Genomic DNA, 15,694 nt, shown 5'->3' on the forward strand with positions numbered 1-15,694 from the left:
CAGGATGGACACTGTGGGAGGGCCTTATGGGAGCAGCAAAGCCAGCCCATACTCGGGTGTTGCGAGTGATGCCTTTGGCAGGTGTTTGTAAGAGGGGGTGGGCTGGGGACTCCTCACACAGAGTACTGCATTGGGTGGGGACACTGAAGAATTGGTTTGTAAAGGACTTTTACTGACATGTGAAAGTCAGCTAATTGTTGATTTACTCTTTCACAATTAGAAATGTTTGCTTTAGCCCTAGCTGGTTTGGCTCAGTGGATAGAGCCTCAGCCTGCAGACTGAAGTGTTCTGGGTTCGATTCCGGTCAAGGGCACATGCCCAGGTTTTGGGCTCAATCTCCAGTGGGAGGCGTGCAGGCGGCAGCCAATCATGATTCTCATCATTCATGTTTCTATCTCTCTCTCTCCCTCTCCCTTCCTCTCTGAAATCGATAAAAATATATTTTTAAATAAATGTTTGCTTTTTTAGAAAACTTAACTCTGATATTTGATTTTATAGGGAAAAGCACAGACTTAATGAAGAAATAAGAATCATAAAAGAGCGGCAGGAAAGAATTAACAAGGAGCTTAAGAGGTTTGTTTCTTATTCAACGCTGTAGTGTTTAAACATTTTAATTGAACAAACGTGTTACATAAAACCACAATGATTTTATTACATAAAAATACACCAACTCAAATATCTGCAAAGAGATTTTCTATTCAACAGTTCATCTGGAGTAACATTTTAACTTCCTTTATCTACATAATTACCTACTCTGCTAAGTTAATTACTTGCTAACATTATCATCTTCTCCTTTTACTCCACCAGATATAGAACTTAGGCTCAGGCTTTTAAAAGCAAGCCCATGAGCATGCCATGCCCTAAGAGAAGATGTAAACTCCAGACCCACCTGTTTAACTGGTCTGCCCTGGGCTAGTTCGTTGTCCCCCTTCTGTCCCTGCTGTTTCCCCTACACATACATTGTCCCCTACTGACGCAAGGACATTGGTCTCATTTGATTTATTTATTTTATAAATTAGAGTATAAATAGGAAAGCTGTATTGAGACTAACCCACTTCTTCCAACACACCCACATGCGTGAAAGTGAGCATCAGATGAGCACAACCTTCCAGCAGTCCACGGGGACCAGCCTGCGTCAGTCTCGCAGCCACACTTCCCATTACATTCTTCTGGAATTAGAAAGCCAGTCGCCTAGTCACACGACCCCTTACTTTAGAATCTTATCTCACTTTTCCCCCAAACCTTATCAGACAGCTTTCCCCTTTGCAACACCTCAGTTATAAAATCTGATTTCCAAGTTCCCAAAAACCAAATCTATGGCTTTCTCCCTACTGAGGATATAAGGAAGAATGTAGAACGGTTTTGAGAGAAACATGCAAGAAGCACTCAAATGTACTTACTAGTATGCAGTGACACGTTAGATAAAGTGAAGGGGAAAATACTCATCCTATATAATAAAGAGGTAATATGCAATTGACCATCACGCCCTTGCACAAAATGGCTGCCCCCATGTGGTCTCAAGATGGCCACCACAAAATGGCTGGCAGGGGAGGGCAGTTAGGGGCAACCAGGCCTGCAGGGGAAGGCAGTTAGGGGCGACCAGGCCGGCAGGGGAAGGCAGTTAGGGGCGACCAGGCCGGCAGGGGAAGGCAGTTGGGGGAGACCAGGCTGGCAGGGGAGTGGTTAGGGGGTGATCAGGCTGGCAGGCAGAAGCAGTTAGGGGCAATCAGGCAGGCAAGCATGCGAGCACTTAGGAGGCAGCAGTCCCGAATTGTGAGAGGGATGTTCGACTCCCTAAACCGGCAGTCGGACATCCCTTGAGGGGTCCCAGATTGGAGAGGGTGCAGGCTGAGCTGAGGCTACACGCCCCTCCCATGCACGAATTTTGTGCACCGGGCCTCTAGTTTGGATATATACATTCCATGTGCTTGTTAAACTTATAAGCACACCTTGTACTAGTAATCTTCAGAAATGAGGGATTCATGGAGAAGAAAGGCAGTCGGAGGATGGGACAGGCAGTGGTGATGACTGCAACAGTGAGCATACTGTTGACCCTTGAACAATGTTGACCTGCACACAGCCAAAATTCCACATATAACTTTTGACTCCCTAAAGCTTAAGTTGTCCCTGCGCATCCACAGGGTATTAGTCCCAGGACCCCTGCAAATATCAAAATCTGCAGAGGCTCAAGTCCCTCATACAGAATGGTGTAGATTGATGCAGCTGGCTCTCTGCCTCCACTGCAAAAACAAAGCCATGTAATAACAGACCTATGCAGTACAGTCCAGTGCTGTTCCAGGGTCAGCTGTCCTAAAAACCACTGAATTGTACAATTCCAAAGGGTAAATTTTATGGTATGTGACATACCTCAATAAAGCTGTTATTTATTTAAATAGAGGGGGGCTGTCAACCAAAGAAGAGACTTGGAAGATGGGTTGATGTCAACTGAGATGAACCAGGGTCTCCGGATGAGTTGCAAGTCAAGAAGATTCTAAGAGGGTGTGACTGGAAAAGGGCACAGGGATATTTTGGAGTAAATAAGACTATGAGGAAGAGACCCGAACTGTAAGAACACACTTGAGAAACACAGAGGAAGGACAGACCCAGAGGGTAATAAGAAGTGAGGTTGAGGCGATAACATTGGCAGAGGCAAAGTAGAAGATGAGCGAGGGGACATTTCTCACTCACAGAGCACTAAAGCAAGAGACCCCCAAGAGGTAGCCCTACTGTGCCCTCGGGGCAACCCTAGACTAAACACTGAAGAAACCTAGAGCAGGCCTTGCAGGGGGTTGGCAATCCAAACTTTATGCTTGCACAAGTATATTTGGAATTCATAGAAAATTTTACTTCCTACAGATTTCATGGAGGAAGAATAATTTTAAAATGTCTCAGTTGAAAATTTCCAGTGAAATAATCTTTTACCCTTTTTCATTTTTCTTTCACTCATCCGTGTTTCTCTTGCTACCAATGTTTCTCCCTTGTTGCAAGTTCCTACCCTTCCTTGCCTAGGCTACTTCTGCCTCTTGCCTCAAAGATCTCTGGATTCAACTACTCATCTCCCTCCTAAATAATTCTTGAATGAGTACTTAGGGACAGAAACCATGAGCGAGCCCTGGATCCCCACTTTCTGTGAGTTTAGTCTAGTGGGCACCCTCACCCTTTTGTCTCTTCCATGTTTCTCTCTCTCTTTGTCCCCCAGGTCTTTGTCTTGTCAGTCTCTTTTACTCTTCTCTCCCCACTGACCCTTCCTAAAGTCTGTGCTGGAGCCTGTGAGTGGGGTCAGCTCAGGGAGTGCTGTGTGCAGCATCTCTCCGAAGAGGACACTTCATGGCTGGGGTGCAGTGTCGCACCATGGTTGGAACTGAGGGCTCCAGTCACACTGCTTGGGTTAATCCTCCGCTACTTGTGAGTTCTACGTCTGTGGGGAGGGGACTTGACCTCCCAGAGGCTGTTTCCTCATTGATAACACAGGATAAATAATAGTAGTACCTACTGCATAAGACTGCTGCAAGTGTAATTGAATTAACACTTCCAAAGTGCTGGCAAGTGCCCGGAACATTAAACTCTTTGTAAATGTTGGCCTTAGTTGGTGTCAGTATAAAAACTAGTTTGGTTTAACGATTTTCTTTGTTCCATGTTAGACTCCAAGCAAAGGCTACCAAGAAGCCTTTAGAGATTGAAAAAGACTTTAAGAAGTTCCTACATAAACTGGTATGTTTTGTTTTTTAACTGATTGAGAAGTCTCTCTAGCTTCTCTTACTAGTATATAGACTAGACAATATTAAGTAAACAGTATGTGGCTTCATATGTTATTTCATCATCCATGTGCACATTTCACATGTCCGTGACTATCTCATGTCCACTATCCCCACCCCTTACTTCTGACCAAGGATAATTTATGTAATTAAAAACCTCCAAATGCAGTCAGATTTTCAAATTAACAGAAAATTATTGGTGTTTGAAATAATATTCATATTTTCCATTCATAATTGAAAATATATTGGATCCCAACCACTGTGTTAAATGAATGGGCCCTACCCACAATTAACAGAAACGTAAGACAGAAATGAAAAAGTTCTGAACAGAGTGTAAAGAAAGAAGAGGAAAGAGACTGGGCCACCTTCCCGTTTTCCGTGTCCTCTCCTCTTCTGCTTATGGGCAGTCCTGTGCCATCAGAAGGGCCTTTTCCCTCCCAGCAGGCAAGGCCATGTAGAGATTAGTGTACAACAAATCTGAAGCTGGGCAATCTGAGGTCAGGAGCAGGAGAGAGCCTTTTCTTTTCAGTATGCCAGGCTACCAATCAAAAATCTAGGGAAGTCCTCATTGGCTGTGGGTGTAATGTCAGAACAGGAGTTAAATAATCTAATCTAATTCTTATAGGAGCCATAAAGGTGCAACAGAAAAGAGTAACATACCTAGGTGCTTAATATTAAACAAACAGGACTATTCTTTTTTTAATATAGTTTTTATTGATTAAGATATTACATATGTGTCCTTATCCCCACGTTATCCCCTACCACCCCGCTCATGCCCTCACCCCCCGACCCCGTTGTCCGTGTCCATTGGTTAGGCCTATATGCTTGCATATAAGTCCTTTGGTTGATCTCTCCCCCTTACCCCCACCCTCCCCTAACTTCCCTCCAAGGACTTCCACAGACACAAAATACTTCTTTCTCCCATTTTTATTGGTATCTCTTAACTACTACTGCTGGAGACATGGGTCCAGAGAGATGTTTATTTAGTAGAGAAAACACCTGTGCAGGTATGCAGGGAAAGGGCACGCTGACCTCAGCTAGACAATGATAAATGGCTCAATTATTAGGGAAGTATGAGGAGCTGTGGAAACTGGCACACTGGAGAGCACTCCCCTCGTCTAAACCAGGCAATGACCTCCTCAGCTCCAGTTCATTGTTGCCCCATAGGAATGGAGGCCAAAGTACTATCGGATCTTCCACCATCAGCAATTCAGATTCACGCTCAAATTCCATCTTCTGAATGAACCTTTTTTTTTTCCAGTGGCCCTAGCCTCATCCTTTCCACACAAGTTTGATATCTCTCAGAATTTCTAGAACAACACTTGGTGATAGTCTTATTGAAAAACAGTTCTTTTTTAAATAGATAGCAAAGCAATGGCAAGTGCCTTTTTTTAAAAAAACTGTAATGTAGGTATCTTTAAAGAATTATATACCAACCACAGATCTTTTGTGGAAAATAGGTATTTTTAAAAAACAACCAAAGAATTATAATTTAAAATCAATTCAGAGTTTGCCCTGGGCAATGTGGCTTGGTTAGAGTATTGTCCCATACACTGAAATGAGACTGGTTCAATTCCCAGTCAGGGCACATACCTAAGTTGCAAGCTTGGTTAGGGCACATATGAGAGGCAACCAATCGATGTTTCTCTCTCTCTCATTCTCTCTCTCAAAAAAAAAGAAGAAAAGAAAAATCAATAAATATATACTTAGGTGAGTATTAAAAAATTAAATCAATTCAGATTCTGGATTATTGAATTTTAAAAACTCAAAATTCTTTCAATAAATTTGACTTAAGTTTTCTAAGTCTTTACCTTTCTGCTAAGAAATTTATTTTAGAATAAAAGAATGGATTTTCTAGTACTTTCTATATGACTATTGTCCTTTGAGAAATATTACAACGAACTTTGCCTGAGCCTCCATGAAACTGAGATTCAAGATGATGATGTCCAATCTTTGAGTTGCACATTAATGAGCAAAAAACAATCATAGGATAATAGAAAATTGTGGTAATTTTCTGGATAATTCATGCCATAAGACCACTGCTGTCTCAATAATCAGATTACATCACTAAATGCTTTCTGGTCTAAATCTTTACATAATTCAAAAAGGCCCTCCTGTCTTCTATCCGTGAGAGAAAGCCATTCATTTACCATTGCTACATGGCCAAACATTTCTGCCCACGTTTGATAAACATATACAGGTACCCACCAATACCTCTACCCAATCTCAGAACCAACTCTCTAAGCCTTTTATACTCTTACCCACATACCTGCACACCAGCCCTACACTGGCCCACATATATGAATAAGACTTACTAGACACACAATAAAGGGGTGCAAGGTGGCTTCCTCTCCCTAGTGAAGACAAGCCTCCTTGCAATTTCTTCAACCCAGGAACATGACTTGCTTTATAGCCAGGTGCAAACATTTCACACTTTAATCAAATGTCTGTGAAGAGTTTTCCTGTGCCTCATCTCATATGATCCTCACAGAAGTCCTGGAGTAGGTAGATAGGAGACTGGTAGAATCCTATTTTCTTTTCATTAGCCAGAAAACAGATTTAGAAAGCTTAGAAACTTGACCCGACTGAAAAGAAGTAAGAAATGGTGGACCTTGAAAATGACTTCAGGTTTTCTCACTGAACAGAATATAGTCAAACACTGCTGCAGTTAAATATTTTACCATTTGTTCTCCCTGCATGATCTACAATAATAATGTGTTTCGTATTGATATTTACTGCTGTGTTGCTGATAATTACCTGAAAGAGAAGTTGGGGTGCTTCACTGGGCTGGAAAAAGTTTAGCTAAATCAGAAAGCAGGTCTAATTAAGCAAGCTTATTCTATATACTAGAGGCCCAGTGCAGGGATTCGTGCACTGGTCCTCTAGTATGCATATAAGATCTTTGGTTAACCCCCTCCCGCTCACCCCCTGCTCCCTTTCCCTCTGAGATTCATCAGTCTGTTCTATGTTTCCATGCCTATGCATTGAGCATCTTCCCCCTGGTGGTCAGTGCATGTCATAGCTATCAGTCGAATGGTTGAATGGTCAGATGTTCCCTTAGGCTTTTATATATATAAATAGATATAAAAGGCTAAGTTGACTCTCGCATGCACGATACATATAAAGCTCTCACTGGCACCAATCCCGCACATGTGTGTTTCTATCATTGTCAATCGTGAATTTGGTTGACACTTCTATTATAGAGAAAGGGCGAATAGCAATATTAAAATATTTCTTCTAATTAATTTCCTTTCAATGTGCTCGAATTCGTGCACCAGACATCTAGTCTTTTAATAATGCTCATGTTGGTAACTGGGGGAATCTCACACTCCAGTATACGCTGTCCAGGAAAATCTGTGCATCCCTAATAATGTATTCTTTTCATAGCGGAATGAAGCCAAGCTTGACAGAGAACTTCTGACATCACTGTCATCATCATCATCAACAGAAGACTATACCGTGGATGAAGAAGAGCGCTGAGAGAAACCAGAAGTAAACTGTGTTTAAGATACTGTACACAAGTCAATTGTTTCAGTTTAACTGTAGAAGTATGTTTAATTCTAGTCCAATCCATGAGGTTGGGATTGTCTTTTACAATTCATCTTTAAAAATCTTACAGTCAATAAATCCTAGAAAATCATACTTAAGGGATCTGTCCAACCATAATTTTGACTCCTATTGGTAGAAAACATATTTTAAGATGGAAAAATAATCGTTATGAAGCTTAGAGAGCTTGCAACCATTTCTTTGGATGGAAACACATCTTGATAATAGCAACCGTTCATCATAATACAAAACAGAAAGGATTAATTTACTGTGGCATGAGAAGTCCTGCCAGTTCCTAAATGCCCTAAATAGTTTCTCTGAGATTTTTTTACATTGTTTAGGCCTCAAGGAAAACCAAGGCCCCGCCTCCAGGTTTGGTAGCAAACAAACTCTGCTTCTCGGGTGCCAGGCACCGATCACCACTCTGGTAATAGGCTTCCTGCACATTTGCTAGGAAGCTGGGCAGCTTGTCAGCAGGTACCAATGAGACTGTGCAGCCGCCCCATCCTGCTCCTGTGAGTCGTGACCCTTGAGCTCCAAACTTCCTAAAACAGTGAGAAAAGAAAAATTAGATCCTGTAAATGAACATGAGAGTGATTTGGCTGCTGCTTATAAGACACATAGCCTACCCAAGTTCTAATGAGAGAGAGTGCATCTGTGTGTATTGTTTTGTAGGGTTTTCTTCAGTGAACTTTTTAGTAAATTAGAAAATGTATACTGTTGCAGAGGTAATTTCAAATTTAATTATATCTAAAACTGGCCCTTCGTTTTAGCTCTGAGTAGTAGGCTGCTATACGGCTCTTTGAGTGGTGATTTCATGGAATCTTCCTGCATCTTCAGGAGCTGGTCTGACAACTGGACTCAGAATTTACCATCCAATGAAATGTGCAATTGGGATGGAAACTATTGTATAATCCACCACACAGCAGGCGGTGAGCTTAGTCACCATCAACCAGGCACTGTCAAAGCTAAGATTTGTACAAAGTACAAGGATCACTCATCTTTAAAGGATGCTATTTATCCTGACAATAAAGTTAACATGTACTTCCAATTCTAATAAATTTACTCCAAATTTATAGCAGGTTAAAAACTCCGTAAGTAATTTAGCACAATGTCATCCCCTTTTTCCATCTAAATGAGCTACTTTACTTCCTGGAAAATATCAGTAGAATATTACCCCTACTCTAGAACATCAGAATTATTGCACACCAGTGATTCACTTCCCCTCAATAATTTTGTCAATCAATTTCTTGTCATCATCTGCTTTATTCATTAAAGTATGCTTTTCAAATAAAAATAGATGTTGAAGGAAAAAAACAAAAATGCTTGCAAACAAAGAAAAACCACTCCTGTCCTCCTGTCCCTCAAACATTCATTCAGCTGATGACCCAATAGCTGCATGGAGCCCTGGGATCCTAGAACGACTCTGAGTCCATAGGCTGGCAAAGGGCCAATTTGCAATTTGGTGATTTGGAAAAAAAAACAAAAACAGTTGTCAGTCACATCAAGCTCTCTTCCCTGGGGAAAATGCTAGAACAATAGAGGTGTCAGTGAGGCACCTCCCGAGAACCTGCCTCATCTAGAGCACACTGCCTCCTCCTCCATTCTCTAAGGCCCAAACTGTGCCACTTGGCTGGACACGGGCCAACCAGGTCTCTTATGGTCTTCAATGAACTTGTAGGCATATTTTCTTACAGTTTTTCACTGGAACAGTTTCTGAAAGCTGTGGTTTCAAAACTGAACTTAAAGCAAACTGAGTGTTGTTTCTAACTCACTGCAAACCCCATTGTACCAAAGGGCCTATTGTGCTGAGTATCCCGCAAGTTTCCAGAGAGCAGAAGCTCAAGTCTTCCTAGGTGAATGCATTCACTTCTGAGTCCCCAGAGCGGCTGTCAGCACCCTGCCGGCTGCAGATGACATGGAGTAAATTGTATCAACCACATGGTCTAAAATCATCAAAGCTTGACTTTCCCAAATAGAGAACGATAAGTGCTATTATAAATAGCCTGTGCCCTGAGCCAGTGGCACTTGTGATCACAAATCAGGGTCTGCCCAGCAGCTGGTCAGCAGCCCGCCCAGCTACACACTCACAGGCGGAAAGGGCCTGTCTGCAGTGTCCCCACTGGTATTTAATATACCCTTTGGCATATGCCATCAAAAGTCCCAGAGACCCAAAAGTTAGGAGACCAATAAAAACTTTAAATTAAGAAGCAGGTGAGCAAGGGCATTTAGTGAACGTTTCATGTTTGCATTTTTCCCCTGGAAGAACAGTAAAACATTAAGAATGTAGATCCTAAGCAGCAACCATCAGAGAGGCAATACAAGAATTATGAAAAACCAAACCCTAAAATCTCCCAAACACCACTGTGACGACTGTGACAACTGGACTAAGAAGAGTGCAGAAAGGTTGATCAAAACAACAAAAGAAGCCTCTGCCTTAAGAAGCATGATCTATCAAACAAAGGCGAGGGCAAGATTCGAGATGGAGCTTATAGACTATTCCTTTTGATCCTTTTATCACTGAAAAGTATATTCTTATAACTTTCCAGGCACCCAATAAAGCCTGAATAAAATTTCCAACTTTTAAAGGATCTGATTTGACCATAAAGCACTTACTAAGGCACCATGCACAAGATAATGGGGGTGGGGAAATCCAATAAGACCCAACTTTGCTACAAACTACAAAGAGAAAGAGCAAGGAATTTTGCCTTGTATGTATTTCTATTCAATTTTATTTCAAAATAAGTATTTTTATATTATACAAATGTGTATTAAATTAATTATTTTAGAAAATCTTAAATTCAGGGACAGCTTATATCTATCTCTCTAATCTCAGCCCAGCATAATTCCAGGCATTTGTTAGGTTCTAAAAATTGGCTGTTGGGTTTTATATTTGTTTTAAAATATCAAAATATAGGAACTGCCTTATGACCCAGCAATTCTACTTCTGGGAATTTATCCAAAGAAACTGGAAACACTAATTTGAAAGATTATATGCACCCTTATGTTCATTTAAAATAGCCAGGATCTGGAAGCAGCCCAAGAGTCCATCAGTAGATGAGTAGATAAAACAGCTATTTTACATGTACACAATGGAATACTACTTGGCTGTAAAAAGAAAGAAAATTTTACCCCTTTGCAACAGCATGGATGGACCTGGGAAACATTATGCTGAGTGATATAATGCAGTCAGAGAAAGACAAGTATCTGATTTCACTCGTATGTGGAATCTAATGAACAAACTGAACTAACAAGCAAAATAGAGGCAGATTCATAAATAGACCGATCTTTTTGGCGGGGGGGCGTGGGGGTGGAGGAGTTGGGGTGTGTGTGTAGAGACTGAGCAAAAATAAATAAAAGAGAAAGATCGCATGGACACAGACAACACTGTGGTGATTATGGGTGGGGGAAGGAGTGGGGGGAGGTGGAAGAGGGTATAGGGGGAATTAATAGTGATGAAAAAAAACTAAAATAAAGAAAAAACTATCAAAATATTTACTCAGGTTTTTTAAATGAATGTTAGAAAACCTCAATTATGTGAAATAAAGTATAATAATAAAGGAAAAAGATGATATTTGCCCAATTATAAAATCTTTTAAGTAAACAAAATGTAAGTTTTAAAGTAGAATTTACTGAAGAACATAAAACAATTTTGAAACCAAGTTAATTATATATGAAATGGCATATATATTAATATATATAATATAATCTATAATAATAAAAGTGTAATATGCTAATTAGACTTGATGAAGCTGGAGCCGGAGGGAAGTCCAGGTCCCGGGTGCCAAAGGGAAGCCAGTGCCAGCAGCCAGGGGAAGGAAGGCCTACTCTTACACAAATTTCGTGCATCAGACCTCTAGTATAATCTATACTAATAAAAGGATAATATGCTAATTAGACCAATATTCTTCCAAACAAAGCCACGGTGGTGGAGGCCGAGGCAGAGGCAGTTAGGGGTGATCAGGCTGGCAGGGGAGCAGTTAGGGTGTGATCAGGCTGGCAGGGGAGCAATTAGGGGGTGATCAGGCTGGCAGGGGAGCAGTTAGGGGCAATCAGGCAAGCAGGGGAGCAGTTAGAAGGATCAGGCTGGCAGGCAGAGGTGATTAGTGGTGATCAAGCCGGCAGGCAGAGGCAGTTAGGGGCGATCAGTCAGGCAAGCAGGCAAGCGGTTAGGAGCCAGCAGTCCCTGTGGGATTGGGCCTAAACCAGCAGTCAGACATCCCCCAAGGGGTCCCGGATTGGAGAGGGTGCAGGCCAGGCTGAGGGACCCCCCTTCCCTTCTGTGCATGAATTTCGTGCACTGAGCCTCTAGTACAGGGGTGGGCAAACTTTTTGACTCGAGGGCCACAATGGGTTCTTAAACTGGACCAGAGGGCCGGAACAAAAGCATGGATGGAGTGTTTGTGTGAACTAATATAAATTCAAAGTAAACATCATTACAAAAAAGGGTACGGTCTTTTTTTTTTTTTTAGTTTCATTCATTTCAAACAGGCCGGATCCAGCCCGCGGGCCATAGTTTGCCCACGGCTGCTCTAGTATAATCTATATATACAAAGAAGTAATATGCAAATGAGGTTGGGACTCTGTAACAGTCATGACCAGCACAGGAGGAGGGGTCGGGCTCGGTCCCAAGCCTGAGAGATCAACACAGAGAGGCGCCTGCTCCAAGCCTCCACAGCGCGGCTGGGGGCAGGCCCCCAGAGGACACACACACACACACACACACACACACAGGGTGCCTGCTCCGAGCCTCCGATGCGGTTGGGGGCAGGCCCCCAGCAGACACACACACACACACACACACACACACGCACACACACACACGCACACACTCGGGGCGCCTGCTCTGAGCCTCCGTGGCATGGCTGGGGGCAGGCCCCCAGCGGACACACACTCGCGCGCGCGCGCGCACACACATACACACACACACACACACACACACACGGGGCACCTGCTCCGAGCCTCCGACCCAGGAGGTGGGGGTCCCTCAGCCCAGCCTGCCTCCTTTCACAGTCCAGGAGCCCTCAGGGAATGTCCTACTGAAGGCTTAGGCCCACTCCCTGTGGGAAGCGGGCCTCTGGCCACGGAGGCTCAGAGCAGGTGCCGTGTGTGTGTGTGTGTGTGTGTGTGTGTGTGTGTGTTCGCTGGGGGCCTGCCCCCAGCCACGCCACAGAGTCAGTATGGTATACTATACTGACTGCCTCTAATATAATCATAAGCAGTCAGTAATAGATCCTTTACCTGGAAATACTTCATGCATCTGCTCTGAAGCCTAAAATGTTCTGACTAGAATCTCAGAAAAACAGACCTTCCAGAACTGCTTATATTATTTTTACAGCCAGGTTAGAACCGCTTTCAGATAACTTTAGATTCAAGAAATCACAGACTTCAAATACTGTTTAGATGAAAAAGTATAAGAAAATATGACTACAAGTCTACCTTAGAAATGAAGCTGCTAAAGGCCATTGGAGAGCAGTTGGGTTGGTTCTAGCTTATAGTATATCTATATCTATATCTATATCTATATCTATCTATCTATCTATCTATCTATCTATCTATCTATCATCTGGCAGGTGCAGGAAAGTAAGTGGAAGACAGAGGCCCAAAGAGAAGTGAGCCCGAGGGCAGCGGGAAGGGCTCCCTGCCTTCCTTGGGCAGAGCTCAGGTTAGCACCGGAGCTGGTGGGAAAAGGGCCCAGGACTGTGGTGTGCACCTCGCTCCTCCCTCTGGGACCTGCTCAGGAGAACAGGCACTGGAGGCTGAGCAGTTCGGGGGGAATAACGCTGTGGAAAGCCTTCTGAGGAAGACAGCACTTCTACTTTTGTAACCTTTGTTGGTCTATTAAAGAGTGTCATTAACAGCTTGGGCAATAATGCAACACTGAGTCCTCCTTATTTCAACAAGTGTCAACTTATAAATAATGGCCTTAACTGTTTTTCCTTAAGTGCAACCAGGGAAACCAATAGCGAATGAGCGGTTTCTCATGTAATTGACTTGGTTTCAAAACTCTTTTGTGTTCCTCAGCAAATCCTACTTTAAAATTCAGCTGTTTCTTAAAATTTACATTTTCCTTAAAAAGAGTTATTTTATCATTGGGCAAGCTTCATCTTTTTCCTTCATTATTATACTGTACTTTGTTTCACATAATTGAGGTCTTCTAATGTTAATTTAATAAAAATAAGTAAACAGACTCCCTGCAGGAGTGTAGTTTCCTTCTCCCCCCGCTGCCCCTTTTCTTTGGATCCTCAATGGATTTTCTCTTGAGGAACAGGAAAAGGCTCCACTGAGAAAAAAGCCAGCTCTAGTGGCCGCTATCCTTCTCCCCTTCTCTCCATCCGAGTCAGGAAGCAGCTTCTATGTTGTCCGATAGACTGGCTATGTAGAGGCACCTTTCCATGCAGTCTGGCTCAGAGCACATGAAGGTTCTAGCATGTAATAGTGCCCCGAGTATTCCAGGCATAGGAATCCTTCATTCACTTACCCAATTAGTTGTCTTTTGCAAATACTTTCCAAGCAGGCCTTCAGGAAAACTAAAGGAATTTTAAAGTGCCACAAGGGGACCAGGAGGGAGAGCTAACCATTATCTTTGGCGATGCTCCCGACCCCTTTCCAGCCTTCCTCCTGTCCACAGCCTCACAATGCTGACTGGTCACAGCACTTAAGCACTCGCACCTCTACCTCTCCTCTTCCTGCTCTCATATCTGACGGTATCTTAAGATCATTCTGACTCAGAAATGTGAAGTCTGACTTCCAAAAATGTGGCTTTTATAGAAAGAAGGACATTTTCTCAGGCCAAAAATCCAGGAGTCATCTCACGTCCTGTCTTCCACCCCCACAGCGATCGTCTTGAGTCTTCCTTCAAGGCATCTGCACGGGACCTTAGCACTTCCACTCGCCTTTCTCCCTTCAGCCAGAGCGCTTCCATAGCCCCCAAGGCCCACGTGGTGTGGCTCCTCCCACCCTTCTTCCTTCATCACCCACTACTCGGTTCTTCCTCTACCGTCCTCCAACCACACTGGTCTTCTTACTGTACCTCACATGACAGCCACATGCTCACTCAGGACCTATCTACTTGCTATGCTGTTTCTTCACTTCCTTCAGGTCTCTGTTCAAATACTGTCTCTTCGGAGAGGGCTCCTTCAGCCATTCCATATAAAGATTTCCCCCTCAGCCCTGGTACTCCCTATCCCTTCTTCTTCTTCTTTCTCATAACACTTATCACTGCCATCTGATTTCTTTTTGTCATTTCCTTCTTTCCCTGTGAGAATGTAAGCTCCACAAGAGCCATAGCTTGTGGACCATCCCAGGAAGAAAAAGTTCATTAGTGAATTGCAGGAGGCTGGCAAATGCCCTTCCACTGCTTTTTGGGTAGGATTCAAACCACCCCACTACCTTACAGGCAGCAACGCTTCCTGATTTTGCACAAACCATCTCTCTTCCTCTTATGTCCAGAACTGAACGATATTTGTCCCCTTCCATTTCCTGGGCCCTTGATATTTTCTGAAAAGAGCACTTACAATGAAACAAGCTCAGGAAGGCTTCCTGGCAATTAGTGAGCACACACTGACGACAGCAGAGTCATTGTCATCAATGCTCTGTTCAAATCTCTCAGCAAGTCGGGTTACACATGCCATGTGCAATCACTGGGGCTGCTTGGTTTAAACTCTTCAGGCTGCGGGTGTGGCAATGAGTGAGGCAAGCCATAGGCGCCAAGTGGCAAATTATATTTTCATTGCTAATTGCAGACAGTTCTCATATTCTCTTCATGTATTATCTTCTCACAGTGAAAACAACATGTAGCCATTTGAGAGTGTGCCCAGTTTCCCTTTCAGTTCTCCCAAGGTCACTGATCCCTCTGGGCAAAGGGACCATTCTCCTCTGTTCCCCCCTCTCACCAGCAATTACAAACGAACTGGTCACAGGCTCCCTGAAAGTTTCCCTCTTTACATTTCTGTCTCACCAACCATTCATAAACTGGGCTTTCTCATCTTTATTCCCCCAAATTGCCTAACAAACCGGGAAGGCAGGAAATGCTGACTCTCTGAGTTAATCCCTTCAGCAACCTCCCTCTAGCCCAGCATCCTATTAGGCTTGAGGCTCCCTTTCCATTTTCTGTTCTTTTGAATATAACTAAACTTGGGACACCAAACAGGAGATGTTGGCAGAGCCGCAGTGCAGTGGGCAGCACTGGGTGAACTATCAGGAGAAAGTAACAGGGGCCATGTCTGAGAAAAGCCCCCTGAAATGTCTTTCCCGGAATGTTCTGAAGGAACAACTCCATTCTCGGAGCCTCATGAAGCGTGGAGGAGGCCTCCAGTCTCTCATCACACAGACGATCAGGAAGGAGCAAGGTCGGCTCCATATCACACACAACTCTTCATACAGGAAGTGGG

The 15,694-nt window shown here is 43.3% G+C and overlaps 2 protein-coding genes across 6 annotated transcripts in view; one reads left to right on the top strand and one right to left on the bottom strand.

Annotated features, from left to right (window-relative positions):
* The window catches only part of FAM227B (family with sequence similarity 227 member B), a 209,825-nt gene extending 202,423 nt beyond the window's left edge, over nucleotides 1-7,402 (top strand). For 2 of the 4 annotated variants that reach the window (XR_011472449.1, XM_070423254.1), the window contains 2 exons: nucleotides 499-573; nucleotides 3,642-3,659. Coding sequence is in view for 3 of the 4 variants with exons in the window: in XM_070423254.1 (XP_070279355.1) it covers nucleotides 499-527 (29 nt within the window). In the remaining variant the exon portion in view is untranslated. Of the gene's footprint in view, nucleotides 1-498; nucleotides 574-3,641; nucleotides 3,712-7,142 lie in introns of those variants that run through there. The other 2 variants (XM_070423259.1, XM_070423244.1) reach the window with 2 other exon arrangements.
* The window catches only part of GALK2 (galactokinase 2), a 135,807-nt gene continuing 126,792 nt past the window's right edge, over nucleotides 6,680-15,694 (bottom strand). For both annotated transcript variants that reach the window (XM_070423241.1, XM_070423238.1), the window contains exon 10: nucleotides 6,680-7,846. In XM_070423241.1, coding sequence (XP_070279342.1) covers nucleotides 7,639-7,846 — 208 coding nt within the window. In that variant the 3' untranslated portion in view covers nucleotides 6,680-7,638. The remainder of the gene's footprint in view (nucleotides 7,847-15,694) is intronic.

The sequence above is a fragment of the Myotis yumanensis genome, unplaced genomic scaffold (assembly GCF_028538775.1).
Source record: "Myotis yumanensis isolate MYYU_CA2020_CCGP unplaced genomic scaffold, mMyoYum1.0.hap1 SCAF_1, whole genome shotgun sequence".
Taxonomy (NCBI): Eukaryota; Metazoa; Chordata; class Mammalia; order Chiroptera; family Vespertilionidae; genus Myotis; species Myotis yumanensis.